Source organism: Bombus affinis, chromosome 2 (genome assembly GCF_024516045.1).
Source record: "Bombus affinis isolate iyBomAffi1 chromosome 2, iyBomAffi1.2, whole genome shotgun sequence".
In the NCBI taxonomy this organism is placed as follows: domain Eukaryota; kingdom Metazoa; phylum Arthropoda; class Insecta; order Hymenoptera; family Apidae; genus Bombus; species Bombus affinis.
Window position 1 is genome coordinate 18,643,355 of NC_066345.1, and position 27,519 is coordinate 18,670,873.

Genomic DNA, 27,519 nt, shown 5'->3' on the forward strand with positions numbered 1-27,519 from the left:
CTCATTCAACGGCTGCCTTATTTAATTTGATGACATTATTTATAACGTCCAAATATCCTCCTAACTCATAGTTTGACTTCCGAAGAATTTATAAAATAATATGGACGAACAGTTCTATCAAAGATATATCTCCGCCCTTTTACTAACAGCTACTTTCCCACTTTCAAATCATGTAAAACGATGCAAATGAACAGTCGACTCGTAATTTGACGGTATAATTATGCCAGCAACGAACAACCAAGTAAATTTTAGTCAAAGTCACGATCTTTGGAAACAAGCATGCTACAAAGTGTGGCACTTTCACTGCGGTCGAAATAGATCGCGTAATGCGGGTTATATACTTGCAGGCGCGACGCGAAATGACTTTTTCGAATACATCTAAAACGTTTTTAAAATAGGAGAAATTATTGTCACAGAAACGTTTTTTCCTCGGAAAATTAGAAACTAATGCAGCACGATACAAAGATTGGCGAAAAATTTGCGTATTACGTATTTATATAAATATCGTTGCTAGAATCTAAAACAACTCTAATTAAGATCATCTAATTAAGAGATCTATTGAAAGAAAATGAACGATTGGCAATCACAATAAAAACAAAGCGATTTATACGAATCTTAATCGTTAATAATTGAATCGAAGGTTGTAAGATCTGTAAATTCGTACATTAAAATTCGTACATCGATCGTACATTTGTTTCGAGCTCCATGAGCGAACATATCCCAGTTTGCCTTGCCAACTCGAAATCTTAATCAACGTGAAAATGAAAAATCCAATATTATGAGATAATATTCAGGCGCGTGTGTCACGAGCGAACGAAAAAAAGGTTTCGCCTCCACCGGCAACCAGCTTCGACGAATATAGTTCAAATCGTATCGAGATCGATCATCGTCACACCGCACCGTTGGCTAGTAGCTGCCAACTCGCGGAAGGTGGTACTTCGTTCGCCTATCCAACTGAACGACGATAACGTTCGATGGGAATTTTCGACGGCACCCCATATAGTTTTCACCGCGCGTGCTACACACGCGGTAGCTACGATGCCAAGAGAAATCGAACTTGATCGCTAAGCGAGCCGCGACGTCAGCTCGGCCCATTAGCCGCGTTCGAGGTTGTTTTGCCGCGTGCAAGAACAGCCTGCGAAGACCGAGGACGAGGAACGACCGGACGAAGCCCGAAAGCGTACTTTAACCCGTCAAGACGCAACGATCTACGAGTGGCTTGGGCCGAGTACAAAATCGCTCTGTCACTTTGGTCATTTGCGACTGTCATTTTTAATTTTCTAACGAAATTACAATCTATAAGAAATTCTACACACTGAACGGTCGAGATAAAAATACACGATGGGAATTTTGGGCAAAAACATTTTGGTTGATCCGACTGCTTCGGTGGTAAATTTCGCACACGAAAACACGAAAACACGAAAACGATAAAACAAATTCGTATAAACGCGTGCCCTGTTCGACCTCATTTCCGAGTTATAGCGAGTTTCTTCCGAAACAAATTGAAATCTATCTGTGCCTGCTTCCACCAGAGATGATCAAAGTGACCTGGTTGCATCCAAACACAACACAAAACTGCAGACGTTTTATCATCATGCTGCCTTACTCTGCGCATTTTTCCAGCTATCGTTAGTTAGATATCGAGCTCTGTTTGTAAAGAGGCAAGTAACATACAGGCAAGGTGAACATGGTGAAATAGGTAGGTCAACTATTTCCTTTTGTCGATAGAATTACTGCGATAGAAAACTCTCTGTATCTCGTAAATGTTCATTCTATTAATTAATCAATTAATATATATATATATGTATGTATGTATGTGACGATTTTTTAAAATAATTAGATATATATTAGTATTTCAATAAAGAAAATTAATTCTGAACTTTCGAACCCGATGTTCTATTGTTTACGTTGTGAATACTGTTGGGAAACTCGTGTTAATAACGATTTCAAGACCGTGATTATTTCGCACGAGCATGTATTACAAGCATGTAAACAAATATACATAGTAGTGGTAATACTACCAATAATTCATTTGCTTTATTTTATTACTTGGATCTCGATAATATTTAAGATGTCGTATATCAAAGTCGCGAATCAGTTCAGGCCTAATCGATAAATACGTATCATACCATGTATCGTATCGTTCGTAAACACTGATCTATTAACTTACTTCCACTACTTGATTCCATTCAGTGATGCGAAAAATTAAAGAAAAACGCACTTCTTCCTTGCAATATAGAGTGGGTCTCGCCTAGCTAGGACAAGCTGCTCTGCTCCGAAACGACAGAAGATGGGAAAAACTTTCATCGAGCAACATCGAATAATCTGTAATACCATTTTCTCTTTCAATTGTCATTTTTCCAAAATAAACCGCGACAAGTAAAACATATTTATGGGTATTCGGTATTCGGTATTTCGGTTTACGGTCGATCGAAGAGCCAGTATTATATTTCTAACGTTATCAGCAACTTTATTCTATATTGCATCTTGTTAAATTACAATTATTTTAGATTAATGCGTTTCGAGCTATTCCTGCGTGTCTAAATACAATTACGCTGAAATTTCCCAGAATGCACGCTATTCTGGTCGCGACGTTATCTCAACGTACAATAGCGATATCGTTAAGGTAAAATCTAACCAACAGCTTACATTTTTCGTACGCGTTTAAATCTTTGTAAAATACAGCGACCAATCGATCGTCTCTCTAATACTCTAATACGAACTGAACTACGTACGAACTGAAACGGAATACACTTTCGGATTCGCATTCGATCGATATACAGAAACTACTGTGCGGAATCATTATAACGATACCGACGGTGAAATCTACGGAAACGCGATACAAGTATCATTAATACCACCTACGAGTACGAAATGTATCCATTCTCGAAAAAAAAAATGAGACAATGAAAACAAACGCCACTTGGTATTCATACAGGATACCAGAAGAATATCAATTTTAATGAGATCTGTGTGAAAAATCAACAATCGCTCGGCTACGATCGACGTCTATTATTCTATGAAATTTGATGAATTTCGTGCATTACTTACTTATTTTTTCATTCGAATCCTCGCATCCATTATATTATATCATCGTGAAATAATTAGATACGGATGAAATGTCGTGTACTTATTCGTCGTACAACAGTCAGAAAGGAAAGGTCAATTTTTCCAATATATGAATATTCATATACCTACGTATATGTATGGATGTATATCGCATTCGCGACAAACGTCGTAAATTACAACGGGGTACAACGATTAGTCTCATCAGCAGCCACATCAGCCAAATTATTACTTTGAAAGATCGTACGATAACAATCGATTTCCTCATTTTCTTTCCTTTTGCCGGAAATAACGTTCGTTTGACAATACGTTTCGGTATTTATTCGATATTTTAATTCAAAGTTCGTCCAATCGAACGTTCATCGTTGTCAATCGATTATTCTAACTAGATAGATTTTTATGAATTTGTCGTATACGTTTGTACGTTTAACGATCAATAATCAAGCTTTATCAATCAGTCTACTCAACGATATTGAAGTCGACGAGATATTCCTTCTATTTCTACGTGTATACAAAGGATTACGCTTTTGCCAAGATACTTGTCTTTCCGAACATCTAGGAGAAAGCGAAATATATAGAGTGTTTTGAAAAGAAGGTCGAAAACTTTTAGAGCATATAATGTACATGTATGTAAGTAGGAAGTCTTAACAAATACGCGTTCTAAAAATTACTTGGTTTTAAGCTACAAGTTATAAACAACGAGGAAGGAATGTTGTAAATATTTAGAAATCATTAAAATTTCGTTAAAATTTTAATTCAACGATCTTAACAAATTTCACTCGTTCGAAATATTCTGTATTTATGTTTAATCTTTAAACTTGTATGCAAAGTGCTGCACACCAAATAGGAATCTTTACATCTATCGCATCAATACATGCTTAGAGTGAAATAACGTAAAAAGGTACGAGATATCGAAATCTTATTTAATCGATAATTATTTATTTTAATAATATAATTCGATAATATAATAATTATTTAATTTGATCGATAATTATAAACAACCGAATTGTTAATATATTCTATTAACTACTCTAACGTGTAACTATGTAATAACTAGGCTGCGATTAATTTTTTAACAATTTTTTTAATTAGTATACGACTGAAATTTACGCAGAGATTTTTCTCGATATTTTATACTTTGTACATTGGCTTCGTTCTACGATACCGAGCAAATGCAACGATTACCATCGAATCTGAATTACGAGTAACGTTAGCCCATAAGCACTTACCTCGTTAGCCCAATCAAGGTTTTCGATCTATCCGTTGATCGATCGTTGATTGTTAGCTTCTATACATAGATATATATATATATATATATTATATGTTACAATTTGGTCGTTGCGCACGCATTAAAAGTATGCTAATGTAATCACGGTACCGCTAGAACCGATAGGAGAGAGGAAAAAGATAGTGGTGCCGAAGCAAAAAGAACGATGGCAGGTGCCCTTAACGCCGATGACAAGCTGCGATCGTTGTCATTCCACGTGTACATGGTTCGACGGCAAATCGTAAATCGTTACTGGAAGGGAGTGTACAATGGTAATTAGGAATTCTTATTTAAACGGAGCATCAGATAAGGGCAAGAACAGCTAGATATAGCGATTCCACGTGCGACGAATTCTTAACTGTATTTCTCCATGTCTTACTGCGCCATTTCTTCCTCGTTTTCAAAAGCATTCCCAACTAGCAGCCTCAATAGCCAATATATTAACACCGAGGTTCACTTGTATTATCCACACGGTTCCATTCGAGCAAAAATCACTCTACCCGATTAAGTACTACCGTTCGGATGATAAATCTCGCGAGTTAAACTCTCTGTGCGAGTCTTTTAATTTCATTATCCAAATACACGATTGACGTTGTACGGCTTAAATAATAAACGATTCGTCTCGGTAAACGTATCGATCGAACAAATATAATTATATAAAACTTATATAATCTTATAAGGGTCGATTAAAGGTAGCTTCTGTGCAACTCGTTAGTCGGTATCACTTTTATCTAATATATTTAGATACGCGTTAAAGATCGCTAGGCCTAGTATTCAGGAAGAATTTCCTCGTTTTTTCAACGGTACAGCGATATCTTCTTGCCTCGTTATCCCTCCTCGTTCAATAACAATAATGCATTCTGCGTTTGAACGGATAATACGAAGCTAACATCGTAAAGCGAGCTTTATTTGGCAAATTTCAACAAGGCGAGAGGTAACGCTTAATGGCCCCTTAATCACGGACTGACGCTACTCGTACGCTAACGATCGAGATTTTTAAACGATGACGGAACGAGCAATTTGACTAAAAGTTAACAGGCCACGGTCTGCCACGTGGGTCGAGTATAATTACGGAAAGTCAAACCTCCTTCCGAGGAAACAATTGCCGCCTGGTTTCAAAAAATCTTCCTTCACCTTTGTGAACTTACTTCTTTAGCACCTCCTATGTACACGCTTATTTTGCCGATAGTATCTTAATGGTGAAAGGCTTTCTATGCTTTACGTACTACTCGTTGTGTTCTGCTTTCTTTGATAGATCGACAAGTGTTCCGCATTTAAGCTTCAGGGTATAGGAAGATTCTCATTATCTGGACCGATACAGACGTAGAATTGTGACCGGACGATCGAATATTTTTGCCAATCTAATAGTAAAATAATGGATTTTTTCCCGTTTTAATTGCCTTAAAAGGTTACCTAAAGCTTTGGTTTTACCTTCCGTGTATATATACAAGTTCCAATGTTTTTCTTACAACTTGTAAGTAAAAATCTAACGTCAAACATCTAACATCAAAGTTATTTGATCAAGATGTTTTATCGAGAGAATCGAATAGTTGTCGCTCATTTATATTGGTTGTTTCGTAATATCGTCACGAAAGTGCGAATCGAGTCGAAGAAAGAAGCGAAACGAGAAACATATTCCTTGAATCGTTTTGTTTTCTTATTTTCGTCGGACTGCGACCTAATGTGTCGCGAATCTTTTGACACGATCTCCGGCTGAGGTTGCGTTGAAAAGACCGAAGAACGATAGACCAGACGATGGGAACTTTACCACGGGAATGGAGAATCCTATTACGGAGTCACAAGTTGGAAGTATGACGCGGCTCTATGCGTGTACAGTGTGTTCGCGTGTGTAAGGTGCTCGTCTTCTTGTCTACGAAGCATACCCACCATCGTCCATTGAGAAGCAGCTCAGAACACGTAATTGTGTGAACCATACCACTCACATGATTCGAATCGCCTTTAATTATTCGTCCATTTACGAAATTCTTTTTCCTGCCCCGCGGCCCCACCGCCGCGCAATCGGTTCGTCAGCAACCGCCGGGACAACTGTCTATTTTCCATTCAAACATATTACGCATTTATTTTTAGATTTTAAACTTTCACCGCCATTAAACGATACATTTTTTCCAGTTCTTCCAGCTTTACGTATTTTTTGTAGGCTCAACCGCGTTCCAATCACACGTGTCAAAAAATATATATAGGACGTGTATTTGGAAATGTCCATCTTACTTCAATGTCAAGATCGATTCGCCGGTTACCTTTCGATGTTCGTGACAAACCATTTCCCAACAGCCTGTACAAGTCTGTACATCTATAACATTTACGTAGACGAAGAACATACGTATATGAGTTGGAATATGAATTAGAATAGAGAACAATATCTCAACGACGTTTGTACAGGCGGAGAATACGCAATTAGAGCATCGTATCGACGACACCAAGCGGTCTATTTATCGCGATTATTGGTAAAACAAGTTACTACGTTTATTCTCTGTTTTACGTTTATTCGTCAAAATATCCAAATTTCGTACATGTAAAAATTCTGTTTCTACATCGTACAATTTTACTTCGCCGCTTTATATAATAAATTACTGGGAAGGAATTATTTTTCAAAATTTGGTCAAATTTACGATAGAATTGAAAAATATCGATATCACGCGCAACGGCACGCAATGTTACGTAATAACGTCTTACAAGAAAAGAAATTTGGTATGTAGCCGTTTACAACGCCAACTATAATATAATAAAAAGTAAAAGTATGTAACGTAATAACCAACCGTACGTGTAAACGTATGTAAACGTACTGCACGTTTGTAAACGTATGCAAAGAAGAACCAACGAATCGAGAGTTCAGTTCAATCGAGAGTAACGCGGAGTAATTGCAGTTTCAATTATTCGTTTGCGTATATTGTAATTGGATGAAATAAATAATAATAAAATACGTTGGTTAACGTCTCCAATGGTAGAGTACCATAGCAGAGTAGCACAGTAAATAAGCAAGTACTCTTTACCTTGCATCATATCGCCAGTCTCGATCTCCCTCGTTCTCGATGAAACAGTACCAGAGACATCGGCGAGCGTGCTTGCAAGTGCAATTTCGAGGATTTCGCGAGTGACGCAGAATTTTGCGCGACGGAACTTTCTTTAAATGGTGGAAAGCGTGTCGAACTTGGAACGAGCGGATTCCACGTAATTTCGATTTCTCAACGGGAATTCGGAACATCTTGCTGTTTCATCCCGCCATCGCGTCGATCATATTCTCCGCAGAATCGCGAGAACAACGACACCCGCAGATGCCACCGGTCTTCTATCCCTCGCACCACGAGCAAACGCTCGAATTTCGACTCGGCCCAGTTGCTGCATAATCTTCGAGACACGGACGTTCGCGCGCCGCCTCTATCTCGTCGCTGATTATGAAACATGTCGCTATTACAATGGCTAGAAAAGGTATTGTCAATTGACTTGATTGTCGCTTAAATCGATCATTTAGCCTCGGATATATCAAATTTCGTACGATTCGCTACCTACTTCGCTACCTTCCTACGACTGCCAATGTCCGATACTCGACGAATATATTCAAGGTACCTGTAACGTAGCTACTTATATAATATTGATCCAAGTAACGCAATTAACATTAATTCATTAACAAAAAATATGCGCTTGCTTAAAAATAAACAGTCTGGTAATTCTTATTATTTCCCCGATTAACTCGACGTTACATTTGCAAACGTTCTTTAGTTAGTTTTCACGACTGAATCTTATTTTTCAACGTTTTTTTAATCGATTAATTAAGAAAAGTTCCAACGATTTGTTTAAGCTCTTTTTTTTGCTTAAGATCTTAATAACGGTATGTCTCTGTTTCCGCCTACGATTTTATAAACTTTATATCGACTCTGACGATTTCGTAATGCTTGAAAAGGTTGAAATACAAACCTCTGTTTTCGCGCAAGTTTACCCAACTATTATTATATATTTATTAATTGTTAATTTCGATATACTTTCCTATATATTTATTACATCGATGTAAGTATGTAAATTATTTCGAAAGACGCCAGGCTACTGAAAGGCAAACACCGGAGCAAGAACGCGTTGCCGTCATTCCGCGACACGCAATTGTTATGTTAATTATCTGGCGCGTTTCACGTATCGAAACACTCCGTTGCCCTAGAACCTTCAACCTGTGAGAACTAGTTCGTTAGATTACGTTTAGTTTATAACGAAATCATTTCTCTCGGAATAACCGCGCCAAGTTTTGTCAGCAACGCTCTCGTCATTTTTCAGCAAGCTATTAAAAGATCAAAGTATTACAAAGACGTAAATTACGAGTTACACGAACAAAGAGTTTGTTTTTCTTAACGATAAAATAATTTCGCAAACACATGAGATTAGCTGTTAGATTAGAAGACATTAGCTCTCTAATTTTCCACCATACATTGCCAAAGTTACGATCCTCGTTACTGCCACGCAATACAATTTATCGATACTAATAATCGCGTTGAATCTGAATTTGTCAGCGATTTAAGTGGAAATTCGACGCGAATGATAAGCATCGATCGGAACGCGCGCACGTGAATTCTCCCCTAGTTTTCTAGCATCGAGTCCGTCATTTCCCAAGCAAGTATCGACGGCCGGCCTGCGCTCTATCAGGAATTTCACGTCGGAACAGCCGTCGTATACACGACCGAGTAGTACATGACGCGGTCGCAGCCGTGGAATAGACCCACTCTTCAGGATCCTGAACCGAGGCGGGTTGCTAAGTGTGCCGTGTAAGTGGAACATCGCTGCCTGGTACCGACGACCAAGTATACCAACGTAACAACGTAGTATAACATCGTTCTCCTCCCTCGTCGTTCCTCTTTGCCCTGTTCCACCACTATCCGCTGTTGCTCCTTCTCCTCGTACTCTTCGTACTCCTCGTACCCCTCGTACTCCTCGTACTCCTCGTACTCCACGAAAGGTACTCCCCCCCCTGTCGAGTCGCATACACGGTGAAAGACTTTCTTCGACCGGCCTATGCCGCTCTACAGTCGCTGCCAGCACGCTACCGTCTGTCACGCTTTACCCAACGGTAGAACCCGTGCACTAAACCACAGAAGGATGTCCATTGTCTCTCTCTCTCTCTCTCTCTCCCTCTCTCCCTCTCTCCCTCGACGAGAGCCCATAATCGAGCCCAATCTTCCGCACATCCGTTTTCCGAGACTCTTCTTTCCTGCACGCTCCAACCACCTCCGAAAATATCCATCTTCCTCCGCTTCCGCGTGCCTCTATTGTCCGACTTAACGTTGACCGCTACAAAGGGCAATTTATAAATTACTAGGTTGGCGGTCGAAACGGAAACGTGAAAACGCTCGCCAGGAACGCGGATGTTTGCCTGGAATTCGAAGGCGGGTGGGAGCACTCTCCGGATAAGATAAGATACAACTACGATGCAATGGATCGTTCACATCTGATAATTCTATATTCAAATTACGTATCTATTTATTCATTGCATATATATATATATATATATTTACATATAGATAATTTCGAAACATCGTAGAAACGTCGTTTTTCAACGTTAATCGTTATTTAAAAGCAGCAGATGAGTCCGCCGATACCGAGTGGATAGTGGAATACGTAGTATCGACACCGAGCGTCCTGTTAATTCGGATTCTTCGATTCGCTGCAGCGTCGGGAACCTTCTTACGTTGCCGCGCTACGGGAGTCCAGGAACCAGTCTCCTAGAAAAGGTGTACGCTCGTTATAACCTGACCCAGCGATCTTTGGTAAAAAGCCCTGCCTGGCCCAACGGGCCCGAAAAATCTAGGTCATTGGCCTGACTGGCTACGTAGGCCGCGATTGGATTCGTGATGCCACGATCCCTTTCTTCCACCTCGCCGTCTTAACGTTTAGCCTCTAACTCCTCGTATCTCGTCTGTTTCTCGCCTTTCTTAATCAATCACTCGTCCTTCGGATCGGTTCCTTCTCTCAACCGATCGATTTCTTTCATCCTCTTATTCTTTCCATTTCGACCGAATACGATCAATGACATGTCTCTTGTTGTCCAATCGGACTGATCGATACTTTGTCGAATACATATTATCAGACACGACCAACTATTTATAGAAATATCGCGTTAGGATAATTACACGCCCTACGAAAAACAATTTGCTGCAGAAATTTACCACTTAATTAACGATTGTCACGTTCTATACTTACTATTCGATGATATTGGTATATAAAATATTAATAAAATATTGCACGAGAAAGTTGATATTTGATTTGTTAATAAGATTAAGGAAATGAAATCTAAGCAGAGAATCATTTTCGTTTAGAAAAGTATTACGAATAATTTACTCTGGATGTTTTATATGTTGTATATATACATGTCCAAGCTGATACATTATCCACGTTAAAAAACGAGGTGCATCGTAATTCGTCCAGTCTCTCGGCCTCTGTCCCAGGCAAATTCGTCGATAAATGGTTATAAATGGTTATAAATGGTGATAAATGGCGATGGCGGATGAACGGATTCGCGGTAGCAGACCGCGTCTATCGCATAAATTGCGAGGTATTCGTTTGTACCTGCTATTCGCGCTTGTGGCTTTAACGGATCTCCATAGTCGGACCAAAATAAGAAGATCGGCCTCCCGATCTCGCCTCCTCTTTCGTCCGGCTGCACCCGTTCTACCTCTGTCCCCCTATTCTCCCTGCCAAGACAACGTCACGAGAGACCGTGTAACCTTTGGGACCGTAACCCCGTTATATTATTACGTTTAACAATGGCCCGCGGTCTTTATTCTAACCAATGCACCGTTCCTACAACCTGTCGCGGAAACTGTCTCCAATCCTTCTTTCTTTTTTTCTTCCTTTCTTCGTGAACGCTCGCCACCTTTGACCGATCTTCGTCGTGCAAATTTGACACGTGCCGTCCACTCGAATCGACGCTCCTCTTTCATTTCCATATATACATACGTTTTACTTTTAACAAACGTAAAAACTTAATGTTCCCGAAACATCGCCAACGTATTATTATACTTTTATATCGTATAATCTTCATATTATATCGTGCAACGTCATTAGCAGATCTGTTTCATTTTAGACATCAATAAAACGAAATAAATACGATTGTTAATATATTCAACGTTGAATGAAAAGTAGCAAGGTCATTGTTTGCAATGGTTACAAGTTATTATGAAACTGTTATAACTAGGCTGAATTCACGTAAACTGAAATTTCACTTTACATAGTTTCTTTCGATACTCAAGAACTTTGTAAATATGATAGCAAAATACGATTCGCTCGGAAATAAGATAAATACGGAATAGTTGAACGCTTCGGAACGTCGTCATAATTTTCTAACAAGTTTTAACGTTTACTTAAGTTTACGTACGTGTGCCAATACTTCCGAGACGGAGCGAACGTGGTAATCGACTGACTTGCCAGTGATCTGCTGCGTGAGACAAAGATGCGAGCTGAGAAAATCAGACCTACGATGCGTATGCGTGTTCGAGTAATACGCGTATTCATTGAGAAACCGGGGAATTCCCCGTTTTACGAATGCAGCGGGAATTAAATTATACAAGACAACGTAATAATAATATAGCAACCGACCAGCAAAGAAAAACTTTCTACTCACTGTTTAATTGGGGAAACGGAACGGGGAGAAAACGATAATAAATTGCGAAGAAAAGACAGGTTAATCTTAAGCAAAAGAGAAATAAATTATTGTTATGGAGCAAGTACATTTTTACAAGTACTTGTAACGAAGTAACGAAAGAGAACAGGGAGTCGTCGTGCCTTTCGATCCGACTGTAGCGGGATACAGAGTTTTATTTTTAAACGCGTTTCGAACGTGTCGTCACGGCTGCACGCGACTGCGTTCCGATTCATTGAAAATGAAATATCACGTATCGACCATTTATCGACATATCGGCAATTTATCGTACGTAACGCGCAACTATATTAAACACGGAGATAAGACACACGGCGACAACGCGAAGCCTACCTAAATATCTCAACTCCTACTCTGCACTAAAATCCTGGATGAAATGAAATTTTATTTATAATAAATATTAATTGATATATAATATAACATTAATATTACATTAATTGATATATAATATAAAACAAATTTCTATCGTAAAACGAAAATTCCTGTAAAATCAAATTTAAAACTCTGTTTAGAACGCTAAATACTGTATTACTAATTTATTTATTATTACTAACGCAGATTTCTCTTATAGAACGATATATTGTATATGGGACTATATATCTTGACCAACGTAAAATTAGAAATTCGTTTCGAACTTGGTTACACGCGGATAAAAATTTTTAATTACTTTCGATACTTCGTATTTGCATTTTCTATTAAACAGACATAGAGCTTTTATCCACCGCCAAATGTACGATAAGATGAAAAATCTGTTTGCGAGAGATCGAAACACGCAACGGTACCATTATACGAAGTAAACGCAGAATCCGGACGTGGGCTCTCCTCTTTGAGTCAGTGCCACACTTAAAGCGAAATAAAAGTAACAAAACGGGCACGTACACGTGAGAGGACATCCGGATACACGGAACACGCAACGAACAGCCGAGATCTGCGTGTGGTTCCTGATTGGCTAGCCCCATAAATACACGGAGGGTACATTTCGTCGTCAAGTATTACAGCCTGATTATTTCGGATGAAAACTTGCCAACTTTCACCTTACGAATGTCGATACGTTCCGCTTCGATTAAACTTCCACGAAGATGGCAAATTTCGTTACTAAAGATGGTCATTTCGCGTGATCTACTCTTATAAGGTAAATTAAGTACACCGCGTTAATCCATGATATCTCAACATTCCAAAAGAAAGATTATATTTCGTTAATTCGTAGGATTTTATCTCGTATCAGATGAAAACAGACGAACAAAACGTTGAAGACCAAACAGCGCACCTACGGAGGATATAGGGATCGTGGGAAGTAAAACGAACTGGCGACTTTGTATTACGGTAACAATCATTTAATCGAACATGAGTTTTATAAATAATCCACATCTTCCGACTTTATACAAATTAAAAATTACAGTTCCGCAGTCATCGACCATTGCAACACACGATACAATTTTAACGAGAATTCGTGGATCGAGTAAGGAAGGACGATCGGAATAAATTAATACCATGGTCGAAAGTATCAGCCTGTCGAAAACTAATGAGTATTCGTTTGAAAACGTCGCGTATTTTTAAAAGAAAGATATCGCCCTCCGTCGGTCGATCCATCGAAGGCTCGTGGCTCGTTCTCCGACGACGAATCCAAACAACGATCGAGCAAGTACGTATAATTCTCTTTCCCAAGTACTATGTTTTTTTCAGACAAAAAAAGAAAAAAAGAAAGAAAAGAAGGAAAAAAGAAGAAAAAGGAAGAAAAGAAAGGATATCGTCGAACAATCCTGGAACTGTTGTCGTACACGTGTCACAAACGGTGCGTGAGGATCAAAAGCTAAAGGACGAAAGGAACTTACAGAGCGGGAGAACAGGCAACGGAAAAGGATGAGAAACACGAGCAATTAAAAGACGACATAAAAAACGATTGACTATCTTACAAAGATAAACCGATTGCAAGAGAATAGATGAGATAGAGAGAGAGAGAGAGAGAGAGAGAGAGAGAGAGAGAGAGAGAGAGAAAGAGACGAATGAAATTAAATAACGAAGAAACAGAAAAGGACTGCGGACAATATGACTGTGAGAGTATATAATATAAAAGCAATATAAATAAGAGAACAAGCGGTAGGACTTACTTGATTAAAAAAAAAAAAAAAGGAAAATAAAAATAAAACGTATTTGGAAGAGATTAGGTACATCCGTAGCGAGGCCATACGCGTGGCCGCGCCTCGCGTAGTTTTCGTCACTTCCTTTTACGTCTATTACGTATATGTTACACTTAGCTATGTATATGTATACACTCATATATGTATATGTATATGTATATATATATATATATATAATATTATATACATACACACACACACATATATATATATACTCTCTCTGCTCAATATGTTTTGCTCGAGATTTTCCTTTTTCTTTAATGTTCGTTTCGTTCTACGTATGTATACGCACGTACCCGCGTACGTGTGCTCTGTTATCGACACGTATATGTACACACCTCGCGACAGTGGCTTGCACGCACAATTTAACGTCGTCAATATAACACAGCACAAGAGATCATCTCACTTCTCCTGAATTCCGCAGAAGAATCGTTGGTCGAGTCCCGATCGAAGACTTCGTACCCATCTACGAGATTCTCGATTCTGCTCGATATTGCACCTGGGAATTACGCACTGCCGCCTATCTTTTCCAAGTCGAGACCGAGAATTACCATTCGGCACGGTTTCGTTAGGTTTGGCGTAAGTTTTCTCACTCATATATGCTGCATAGAAACAGATTGCTCGTTTAGCTCCCCGTTTAACAACGCATCAGCTTCTCGTTGATTTTCCTCGAACGAATCGTATTAAACGCGTTAGATAACGATCGATTCGTCGACGTTTCGACGTTTTAACTTCTTTGAAAATCATTTTACCATAGGTACTTACAGTAATTTAGGTACGCTCGATACGTTCTCCCCACAATAGAGAGAAACCGCTCCATCAATCTAATCCCTGCCGATCCTTTTATGAATCTGTTGGTGTTTAATAAGGTGCGCCTTCTGCCTGAAGGCTTTGCCGCATACTTCACACCTAAACGGCTTCTCGCCCGTATGCGTTCTCAAGTGCACCTTGATATTGCTCTTGTTTAGAAATCCTCTGTTGCAGATGGAACACCTATGCACCGGCTTCTCCTTGCCGCCTATCAGGCCAGATTCCGTTCCGTACGGTAATGCCGTCGCACCCGTGCCTGGACTCTTCTTCGACGGATTCTGCGAGCCTGGGGCAGGTCGTGACCTCTTTCTAGGGTGAGAAGGTGCCGCGAAAGACGAGTGCAGCAAATGATCGGGACTGCACGAGGTTGAGACTCTGCCAGGTGGACTGACAGGTGGATAAGGGCTCGTCGACGACGGAGTCTCGCCGCAGGATGCATTTTGTAGGCCAGCATTCGCGGATTGCAACCTGGCGTTGATCAGAGGCGCGTACCCATGCGTCAGCAAACTCTGCAATGTCGAGCCGTGCTGCTGTGCTTGCGTCGAAGGTGTCGTCGTCCCGTATATCTGCGAATACGGGCTTGGCGACGTAGTTTCTTGAGCTTTCGGCGAGCACGCGGTATCGATCCACTCGGCAATGTCGATCCAATCGCGCGACGCGTCCGGGTCGTGCTCCGAACCTGCCCCGTTTCCACCACCGGGAACTGTCGTGTCTGCTATCGCTGAACCAATGATCTCTGCTATATCTTCGATATCGTAGTCCACTTGTTGCGTCGACTGTGGCAGCTGTTGCTGTTGGTGATGATGATGATGATGATGATGGTGTTGTTGCTGTTGCTGTTGCTGCTGCTGCTGTTGTTGCTGCTGCTGCTGCTGCTGTTGCTGTTGCTGCTGCTGCTGCTGCTGCTGCTGCTGCTGCTGCTGCTGTTGATGTTGATGATGCTGTTGTTGTTGCTGTTGTTGCTGCTTTTGGCTACCCTGCGGGCACGGCGTGCTGGAGGATACGACCGGTGACTCGTAATACTCTTGATTCGACGAAGACGTTGGCGATGAGGATGGTAGCGATGGCCTCTGCGCGGACGACGCTATCGTGTGATAGTGATGACCAGGTATACCGTTGATGCTCAAATGTCCGGTATAGCCGGTGAAGGGTGGAAGGGGTTTCAATTCTGCCAACGATTGGGCCGAGGCGACGCCGACCGACGAACCGAGAAGAAGGGTGTCCCATGCATCCTGCAGACCAGCTGCCGTTTGCTTGACGTCGGGAGGCTCCAGGAAGTCCGGACCGGTCGCTCCCCATGGCGACAGCAGTAAACTGTCCACTCCGACAACCTCCGCGGGCGAACCACCGACGACGATGCCTGTCCCTTGACTGCTGTGAGGCGGTTCAACCCCAGAGGATGTTAGATGCGGCGGCGCTGTTGGCGGGCCTGACTGCGTTTCGTACTTCATCTCGATCACGATATCCGAGGTTGGCGACACACCGCCCGGACAGACGGGCACGATCACGTTTTTAACCAAGGGATTCGTTTGGCTCTTGCCGGTGCAAACGGCCTGCTTCGTCAGACACCTGGGATTCCCGGCCGGGATGATGTCGTAGGGCGACGTGGTAGCGAGTTCCTCCTCTTCACCGGTGTCCAGAACGTCCTGCGACGATTGACTGAGAGGATATTCTACTTTGATGCCGCGCACCGTACTTTGTTCCTCCTGTTGCTGATCTTGACTCGACCGTTGCGTATCCGTGGACGGATACTCGAGCTTGATGCACGATCTCGACAGAATGTCCTCGTCGCTGTCGTTCCTACAGGAGGCCGTCGAGATTCGCGACGTGGACAATAAGGAGCTGAGCAGGGATGCGTTAAAGGTGGACGTCGAGGACGAAGACAACGACGGTGACGCTGATGAAAGTGTCGCGTTTGTCGTTCTTCGTTCCTCCGTGCGTACTTTCGGATATTCCTCCGTCTTGATCCTAACGTTTAGAGACGACAGGATTCCGTTTAAGGAATCTGGCGACGCGACGCTGTTGTTGCCGACGTTGTTCCTAACGTTAGGCGGACCGTGCGATATCGTGGACGTGGACAGTAGCACGTTGCTCTGATCCGTAGTCGTAGTTGGGACCCCGGCTCGCAATGTTCGATTATGAGTCTCGGTGGAGGACGTGGTGGTCAAGAGCGCGGAAAGGATCAGATTGCTGGCCGAAGAGGGTTCCGGTGACGACGAGGCGATGCCGTACACGCTGCTAGGCGAACCTACGGCATCGGCACCTCGCGCTACCGAATCCACGTGACCGAGGCCCGACGACGAGCACGAAGAGGACGACGTCGAGGCGATACCGTAGCTCGTACAGATGCTTCTGCTCGAGTTCGACTGATTCGGCTGGTGTCGTTGATTCGGTTGCTGTTGTTGCTGCTGCTGCTGCTGCTGCTGTTGTTGCTGCTGCTGTTGTTGCTGCTGTTGCTGTTGCTGCTGTTGTTGTTGTTGTGACTGTTGCGACGGACTATTCGCGTTACGATTCGATGGACTATAGAACTGAAAACCACCACTACCGTTATCCGGTGCCCCCTCGTCGATCCTTGGGGGCCCAGGGGTCGAGGGGAAGAGGGAACCAGGATTCCACCAGGGATCCACTCTACTGCCGGGGGTGCTGCAACCGCCAACGGCGCCGCGGGGACCTGTAACATGGATTTCATTTTTCAAAAGGAATCGTTTACGTGATAGTTTGGCTGCGGATTTTTATGCATTTATGGAAAATTTCAAAGAAAGGGTGCAGAAATCCACAGAATTCGCGTAATATCGTTTAACATCTATTACAACATTTTGAAGGTAAAACAAATCTATTCCTCTACTTGCTTTTATAAAGATATGAATTAATAGTAATAATAGTAACAATAATAATAATAATAATGAAAAGAAGAAGAAGAAGAATTTCACCGTGCATCGTTCGTTTCTATTTTACCTAATATTCGAAATAATTTCTATAAAAATGAAAGTTTGATCAAGTTTGCGCAGTCATCGAATACTTGTGAAATTAGAGTTTTAAATTAACGTTACGTCAGGTTCTGTTCTTGACTTAGGAAATATAAGAAAGAAGGGTTCAAAATACAATGACTATACGGTAAACGGATGAAATAGTTTGGTGAACCAATTACTTTGTGTTTTATTTCCGCGCGCGTATATATCCTACAAACGATACTATTCCTATGTAGCATGCATATCCACAGGCAAAACGTAGACAATACTGGTGCGTATAAATACACATGTATAGCATAGCAGTATGTATCGCGAAGTTAAGTAGGCAGATACCACTTCTCTCGAGAAGAAAGACTTGCTCCCGTTAACTAGGTTAGTGGCACGCTAGCCAGCCACGGCTGGGTACACTCGACCAACAAAATTGCCGCGTTTAAAAATACATTTTCGTCTTGCGAATAACTAGCTACCATACGAGTGAGAAATAGAGAAGAGAAACGCAAAAACGAACGCAAAAACAGTTCATTCACGAAAAGGTAGACGACGCTGCTAGAAAATTCCAACGCAAACAAATGAAACAATGCAAAGTAGGTTTACGAATCACGCGACTCCTAAGAATAGAAGGTACAAAACCGTTCTTTTTAAACTTTAATTTCGAAAAGTATCCTACAATCAAGAGGACAGACGGAAAAACGTCAAGGTTTCGCTTCAAATAGGAAAGTCTAGAAATAATCTAGTATCCGGTTGCGAATGACATATAAATCTGGCCGCGAGATGATTGCACAAAGGAAGATTTATTTGCATTTTATCGGTGGAGTTCGCGATCCCCGTATCCTACCACGAAAAACGCGAATCGGCTCTCTCTCTCTCTCTCTCTCTCTCTCTCTCTCTTCCTCTCTCTCCGTTCCGATTGACACATCCGCGTGGCCGTAGAAGCACGTCATGGGAATCATGCAAATGGTCGGCGCATACGTATAATCCGGCTGCCCACCACGAGGTCCGACATCCCTTCTACCAACGTTTCTGCCCCAGCCAAGCTCCCTCCAGCATGCCGTGTCCGTCCTTGTCGTCGGGTCGGTTAGAGCCCGTCCTTGTCGATTGCCAACCGACGGTAGACAAGCGTTGGAGGTGTCCGCTTCGGGGACCGACAGGGGGGACAGGGGCTCTCGTGGATCTGTGACGTGTTCACCGGGTACCGTTATCCAATGGCGTGGACTGACGAACAGGCCGCTCGACCCCGCTCGTCGATCAACCACGAGAAAACAGTTCGCACTACGGTCCCACTTTTTCGGCCTTACGACAATGTCTCGGTGAGCCACTTATCAATGGGATCACCGGGTATTCGCGCGACGCGACCAATTCGGCTTTATCGATTTACGCGGACCCATCCAAATTTCCGACTCCTACAGCTTCATACGTACGTCCACCCCGGATATATTTTATATCGCGTTTTAAACCGTCGTTCGATCCTATACTTCCGTATACAATCGTCGTTTCGTATATTTCATATATATTCACGCTTCGGATATTTACTTATTCGTCCGATATTTCGACGGAATTTATTCAATGGTACGATGCAGTCGCATGGAGAAAAGTTTGAACGGGTTTAAAGCAACGTCGATACGAATTTTCTAGGTTACCTTTAAAAATACAAATTCCACGACTCTGTATCATAACGAATGGGACCGTTCGTAACAATCGTTGCCGATGCAAACATATCCGAATTAAATGGCCGTTTACGCGTAAGCGAGAAGAAGCTGCAACGTTGATCCGCGGCTACTCGTGCCCGTCGCTATACGCCGAAACTATACCGCGCTCGCGCTCACGTATAGTGGGGGCCCGAAGCGAAGTAGGCCGGAGCACCGTTACAACCCGCTGCACGATTCGAGCCTACGCAAATCGGCTAGATTTTGTCCAGATGGCTTTCCTTTTCGTTGTGAAAAATGGCGCGTGCGAGCCGCGGTTTCCGTGCTGACCCACATTTGCCGGCCGATCCGCTATCCTCTTCGCCAGCCAACCCGCCGGCTTTATTTTCTTTCGGACGTAACGACGCCGTTAACTTGCCAACATCCCATGAAAAACAATCGTGCCTCTTTTATGTTATGCCTTTTATAATATGGACAACGTTGTAAACGGAAATCCTATAATCGTAAATCGGCGTTCAACGATCTTTGCAGCAATTCTACGATCGATCGCCTGGCTGTTCAATGATTAAAATAACCGAGGTTAGAAGTATTTTTACGCTCGGAATTCGAATTTCTCGATGGTTGGATGAGAGGCGCGCGCGTGGTCACGTGACAGGGGCGCACTTGTTCGCGCTACTATACGCGGCTAAACTATATCCGAGCGCGTGTACAGTGGGGAACGGAAGTAGGTCGAAGCACCGTTACGCGTTGCGCTCGACGGAGAGGAGGCCTACGCAAAACCAGTCAGATTTTGCTAGGCGCGTGAGCCATGGCTTTCCTTTTCGTTGCGAAAAATGGCGCGTGCGAATCGCAGCTCCCCACGGTGACCTACATACGGGAAACGTGCCACACTCGTACTCGTGCACGCGTCTCCTGTCTCCTGTGGTATCGTGCTGCTGCTGCACACTGTTGGACACGCCGCTTCTCGTAACACGGAAAACCAGAAATCAGTAAACGTGAAACTCGCTTCCACGTTTTCGCGTGCAACCCACGAACCAGAGATCGTGCGCGTTTTTCAATTCGGTCGAAATTACAAGCTCGGCTTGTAACAGCCCCGTCGTTCTTTCGCTTTTGGCCGCGCACGGAAATTCCGTGCCGATCACCATCGATCTTGACGATAAAAGTAACAGAATTGTTACTCGTAATTCAAAAGTATGGAAATTTCCTCTCTTCCTGTGGTTTCCCTTTTTTTTTTTTTTTTTTTTTTTTTTTAGAGGACACTTTAGCCATTTATACAGTCTGTTCGAAGCCAAAGGACAACGGAATAAACGCGTTACGGATTAAGGACCTTTAGCAGGTTCGTGAAATCCTTACGATAAATCGATCGCGGATAAATTGTACAGGAAGAAAAAAAGAGAGTACGTTTCTAAAAGCGGAAGTCGCATTAGAGGTAAATTGGATTGGCACGCAAGAGGAATGCAGGAATGCAGGATAACGTGTCTGTTGGTCGGTGACTTTCGCGTTAATACGTTTTAAAAGTAGATACAAATGAGGGTATTATCTTTTATCTATCATAGCGGTATATTCAAACACGGTTATATTTAGAACGTTCGTTAGCACTCTGGCTGATTAGCGTCGACTATGTGGGTTTGAGAAAAGCACCGACTATCGTAAAATCCCTGTGCAACGTCGATCGCTTTCGTTCGTGGCGATAGATGTACGAAAACCCGGCTGTACGCGCATCGAAATCGGAGACTTGAACGCCGGCAAAAGCGTAACGCCTGCCCCTCTAGCGCTTCGCATACTTCGCGCAAATACCTTATCTTTGACTCATGGATCTCGTAACGACTCGTTAGTATTCCGTCAAATACGATTGATTCTGCAATCGTACGTGACCGACCACACGATTTTTGATTGCACGAAAGCGGACGCGTATCGCCGATACAACAAAGTGCGAGATTTAGAATTACTAGAGATTAGAGTTCGATATGCCAATTACGCGAAACAGGAAAAAGCGACGTGATAGTTGGTCCGGAGATAACTAATTTGGCATTTTTAGTCGATTCAAGAGCAAGTCAGTTTCACAGAAAATCTAGCTGTTATTAATTTCCATGTACGTATGCACGTGCCTACGACAATGACAAAAGTCTGGCGAAGCTTCAGCAACTGGATAATTTTGTAATTATCGACCACGTAGTCGAACAGGATTTCAAGGTTGAAAGCAAGTTCCCTCGCAGAGAACCTCGTTGGCCGATTCAACGTTGCTCCGGTATTTGGCCGAACGTCGACATCAAAATGCGTGGTAGCAGATAGGCGCGTACGAACGTACGCGAGGCAACCTGGCACCGTGCTGCCAACGGAGAAAGTGCGGTAACCATTAAGGTAAAGGTTAAAGAAGACGAGCTCGAGGTAAAGGAGACGGCTGACGGGAAACGTGTCAAAATGGACACAACGAGCGATCGGAATTCCGACCACCATCACGATCTCTGTCGAATCTCTGTCGGATCTCTGTCGGACGAAAAACTGTACAATAGTAGTACAATAGTAGTACTACAAAAAAAGCCAGGCCGATTCTTTGGGGGCAGTTGCCTGGACGATGAAACAAGCCCGGCAAAGTACCGGTACTCGAACATCCGAGCGAACAAAGCAGTTACGTTCGCCGATGAGAAGAGCGCGAGGCGAGCATGGACGCGACCGTGGACGGAGCTGCGAGTATCTATAGAGCCTTGCGGAACTGACGAGTCGGAAGCCCCCCTACCTCGCTGGAATACCGGTTAACGTGGTACACTGACCTACTCTCCAGCCACGGCGGTACCACCGGCTCAATGCCCCACCACGCTGTTATTCTCTCGTCCTTCTCACCGCCAGTATTTCTTCTCGCTCCTCGTTCCTCGCTCCTCGCTCCACCCTCTTTCCACCTTCCTCGTCGCTCCGCGGCATTCCCTTTCTGCGCCTCCGTAATTCTCTCTCTTTTCTCACCGATCGCCACTTTTCTCTCGCACCAAATAGACCTGCTCTCTCGCCGACAAACTCGCTCGTGTTTTTCTGGTCCTTCGTAAAAAAAAAAAAAAAACAGCCTCTGACGTGTTTCCCGATGCTTGCTCTTTCACGCGCTTCCTCTTTCTTCGTCCTCGATTCCTCTTCTGGGAAGGCTCGGCGCGCAGCATTGAAAGTTTCCAAGCCGACTTACGATAGGTTACGATCGTTTATATCCACCAAGAGACGAAGATTGCGGTGGCTCGGTGCAACCGTGAATCGAACAGGTGGAATACCAGTTTCGTAGGCGGAAAATTAATCGTCTTGACAGTTTCTTCGATATCGCGGCGATAAAAAAAGGGGGGAAGAAAACGAGACGCGCAGCATCGCGTTAACGTAATTGCCATTACATATATATCGACATGTAGGAAGATCAAAGGTCGCGATACTTGGCCAATCAGGCCCTTTACCGAATCTTTTCCTTCGCACACGACTGCCTACAACGAATTTTCCAAATACTTTCGGCTCGATCTCGGCTCGGAAAACCAGCATACCGCGAGAAATCGGCGTGCTGACACTGACACTGGCTCGAGCCAATCGTGAATCGGCATGGAGCAACGAACCGCCTTGCGAGATGTCTACAACCTCGCGCCAACACGTCGATCCCCCACTCGCCAGAACTAAGCAAGTCACTGCGGAGAAATTTCACCGCGAACCGACCAGCCTCCGTCTCCGTCGTCTCTATAGTCTTCTTCCCATGCGACGTCCTCCTGATTGTCGGTACCCGAATACCTAATGGCCGTGTCGGCTTCTAAATGTCAAACAACCACCAGCAAGACGTATAGGTGCTGCTTTCCTATGCTTCCTTATCCCCCTAGGCCTACTTGTCCTACACCTTGTCCTCCCTGTATTATATTATTATTATGCCACGATTCGGATGTCCTCTATACTTGGAAAATCGAGGCGCGCGTTCCTCGAACCGGTCGTCGAAATTCATGACCGAGGTCAAGGACAAGCTCGTTGTTCCCAAAACACAGCCAGAGATGCTCCTCCAAGGCTCGAGATAGCGCCACGATATTGCTGTCTTCCTGATATAGCCAGACTAGAACCTATAACACGGAAGAACGTAATTCCGTTGCAACTGGAACACGGAATCTACTACTGGATCGAACGATGGCTCTGCTATACGATTCGTCGTTCTCGAAAGAGCGAGAAACTGGAAAAGCGATACTCGCGAAATAAATTCGACCCGTTATTATTCGACTTTGACACCGTTCGCGTGCTCTGACAACTTCCCAACTAAATATACGCTGGCATTCATTCAGCTGCAATTTCATATTCATGAAATTGCGTCTACGAGTCGCCATTGCCGTAGACGTTTCCCCCTTCGCCGTAGATAGAAAGTCGTTTTTACGACGGTGGGAACGCAGATCGGATAGTCGGCAGATATGGATGAAAAAATATATGGAAACGATATTTAAGAAAGGGCCATCTTTCTTCGCGATGTTTGCGCAAACAGATGCGGCTTGCTCGCAAATTTCACCATTTTCGATATACCTATATGTAGGGTTAATACAGCGGGTTACGCGCGGTCCACCGCGGAAATACCGAAATGTTTTCACGCCGCGGAGAATCCTCCTTTATGACACGGTTACCAGTACCCGTTACTAACTGTTAGGTTTTAGTGCCAGGTCCCACTGACACGTTGCGAGCGACCTCTCGAAACCAACCAAAGGATAACGATATTTCCCATTATTCGCTTATATCGGCTATCGAAACAACCTCTTAAATAACAAATATCCTTAAACAACGAATACAACCGAATCGATAAACTGTTATACAATTATACTAATATCGCGAATAAAAAGTACTCGATATTTAAATCAACATATTCCCGTCAACTTGGCCACTTTGCATTATGCAGAATTTTTCCCATTGCCATGTTTTCAAACCAGCTTAGATTCCAAGCGTATACTCGCGATAAAATCGACGATCCATTCGATCGAGCATCGTGACTGCTCGATTTCTCAATTTCCAGTATCTTCGACTTTTTACTGGGTCGCATCGGTAGCACTCTCTATACAACTTCCTGCTGTTCCGGAACAATTCTAGTCCATTCAAACAAGTAGACCTGACCTTCCTCACGATATCGTTCACCACGTTGCGAAAGTCCAAGGATAACCAGCTCGCGACCATTTCATTTCCTACGCGATCGTTGGTACGCGGCGGGGTCGTTAAACGAGACTCGTTGAATTTCTTCGCAGCGGAGGGAAAAAAAAGTCGGCCGGAATTCGCAACTTCGATCGTGAATACGAGACACGGGTTCTATCGTTAGAAAGCGTGGTAACTCGAATGACGTATGTGGTACAAGAAATTCTGTGCAGGAATCGATTCATAAAAATGCAACGCCGTTCGCTAAACGTTCACGACCCGCTTCCTTAAATTTGTCGCGGAAAAACCACGATCGAATTTATATCATTTGTTACGAATGGCACGATACGCGCGAAATTTGTGCAAACAGAGCAGCCATATTGTGCAACTGTGTCAGTTTGTCAGTTTGTGCCGCGATTCAGTCAGTTAATCGTATAACCGTTTCCAAGAAAGATATTTATTTACACGTGTAACGCCGTTTTCCGCCGTTTAACCCACCCCCCCCCTTCCCCTCCCCCTACCCCTCCTCCCCCGCCCCATTTTACACGTAAATATCCATTTTGCACGTAAATACGATTCTTTCTGCGAAAGTAACCGTTCTGCAGAAAAACTGTTTCCTCGACAAAAAATTCAGATTCGGAACAGACGTAAACAATGGAACAAGGATAAAATACGTGTATTTTAACGATCCACTTACATATGAGCAGCGTGGTATCCAGAGTGGAATTGTTGATGTCCTCGGGACCACCTGCTCGTGTAAATCTATCCAGAGGACGAGACACTGTTCACCCGTGGAGTCTGCTTCTCTCGACGACGAATTATCCAGATCACTTATACAGACTTCACCTGTCACGCGGCGCGGCACCGAGCAAGAGGCCCGAGCAAGCAATAACAAAACGAAAACGTGTTATCGTGTTTCCGACGAAACTGAACGACGTAGGGAAATCTGCCAGGCACAAGATCACCGAATATACGATCGATCGATCGTCGAATTCTCCGAGAGGAAACCGAAATCCACGAAAGGACCACGAAAGGACCACGAAACTTCGATCTTCCTTTTCTTCTCTTTCTCGTGTTCTTCTCGATCATCCAGCGTTTCCTTCCAGGCTGACACGTTCCCTCTGGCAAGTTTTCGAAAAATCCGTGATACGCGTTCCGGCATAGATCAGCAAGCGGAATTCCCGCGGGACACGATCCTTGACCTTGACCAGCGTCTCCTCCCTTGCCTCCACGAACACTGTCTATTGTTCAGCGGTAATCCGCTGTTCCTCGTCGACCGTTCCTACCGTTCTCTCTTTACACGAACTTTGCTGTCGCTGTATCACCCTCGATCTCGCTCGATATCCTTCGCGTCGATGTCACAGGCTCCGGAATCGATAAGACGAGACCGAAACAAATACGATCACTCAACGACGACGTCTCTATCTCGCGTTTCTTCTGGCAAAATCCAACTGGGATACCGATCACTGTCGCGACAAAAATTTACGCACGAGGACATTGACGTCGTTCCTTGATCCAACAACTCTTCCGCGTCTCATTCCTCCTGTCTCGTCAATTCCGAACTATCTGACGTTCCGGTTGATAACGTCAGAGACAAGCGCGCGCGTGAGAGGAAGAGAGCGAAAGAGAGAGAGAAACAGTGACAGAACGAGCGATAGACAGAGAGACAGCGAGAGAGAGGGTGGGTGGCGGAGGGGGAGAGGGAGATGTAGAGAAGAAAGAGAGAGAGAGAGAGAGAGAGAGAGAGAGAAAGGGAGAGAGAGAGAGAGAGAGAGAGAGAGAGAGAGAGAGAGAGAGAGAGGAGGGAGGCCTTGTCGATGTAGCACGAACAGGAGAGAGGCCTCGCTCGTCTGGCGCCGGACGAGATGCGACTAATTCCTAAAAGTAGGCGAAGAAGAAACGAACTGGATGGCCTGTGGGCCCTTACTGCGAGGGGTCTTACGCGGTACCAACCGACAGGGGCCCCTACTTCCAGTGGCCCTCCTTGCGTACCGTGCGGCAAGAGGGAGAGGTGGGGCCGTAGACCCCCCACCACAAACGAATTGCTACCTCCTTCCTCGTGATTCTCCTCCTGTGCGTTGCTGCTCTTCTTCCACCACTTTCGGCCACACCATTTTGTGTATCCTACACCACCGGTGTTAAATCACTGTCCACCGATCCCTCCGCGACCGTTCGTATCGTAACACCGATACGTCGTCGCCTGATCGGCGGAATATCACTACGCTGGTCGAAAGAGTTTTCTCGATTTCGGACCAGTCACGATCATTCAACGATACCGACTACCGGCTAAGCAAGTACTTTGATAGATCTCAACGTATTCGATTCTCTTCGACCCTAATCGCTCGAAGGTGCACAACTCTTCTCATTTTTAACGGAATCGTTTCCTCTCTTTGTCTTTTTAATAGAATAGTATGCAAAACGGAACGTAGCAAACGAAAAAAAGCCAAGTGTTTTTACAGATACAAGAACGTGATTGTTTGTTAGTCCACGATACGTGTTAAAAACATCAATTTCTGATACTTTTAGTTATTAGTTGATACATACGTATGTAAGATGCAAATGTACCAACGTATAAGTGCACAAATATACAAAACGTTCAAATTAAATTATACCTGATAATAATTAAAAAATCAAACAACTCTACACTCGGGTTCTGTTCCTTCGGTTTATTTCCCTTCTTTTCTTTTCTCTTTTTTCTTCTAGATACTTACCAGCAATCAGCTTATGCAAACGCAACAAACACATTTGCACAAATATCCGTAATCGGCGCACTTTCTTATTACCGATGTCGTTATTACTATATAGAGAAACAGAAGATTAACCGATAGATACAACGCGAATTAAACTCCGCTCCTTTCCTATACAT

The 27,519-nt window shown here is 43.5% G+C and overlaps 1 protein-coding gene across 5 annotated transcripts; it reads right to left on the reverse strand.

The window, feature by feature from the left end:
• Window positions 1-14,326: 14,326 nt before the first annotated feature.
• LOC126927381 (ichor) lies at window positions 14,327-26,569 on the reverse strand. Of its 5 annotated transcripts, none has more exons than XM_050743539.1 (2): window positions 18,874-18,922; window positions 14,327-17,606 (listed from the first exon to the last, which is right to left on the reverse strand). In XM_050743539.1, exons 1-2 carry the CDS (start codon window positions 18,905-18,907, stop codon window positions 14,950-14,952), a joined length of 2,691 nt encoding a protein of 896 aa, XP_050599496.1. In that variant the 5' UTR covers window positions 18,908-18,922; the 3' UTR covers window positions 14,327-14,949. The 5 variants fall into 5 exon arrangements, 2 of the variants coding, with proteins under 2 accessions (XP_050599496.1, XP_050599502.1); XM_050743545.1 differs by lacking the exon at window positions 18,874-18,922 and adding an exon at window positions 22,389-22,528 and having other exon boundaries at window positions 14,329-17,606; XR_007715436.1 differs by lacking the exon at window positions 18,874-18,922 and adding an exon at window positions 22,319-23,922 and having other exon boundaries at window positions 17,510-17,606.
• Window positions 26,570-27,519: the final 950 nt, after the last annotated feature.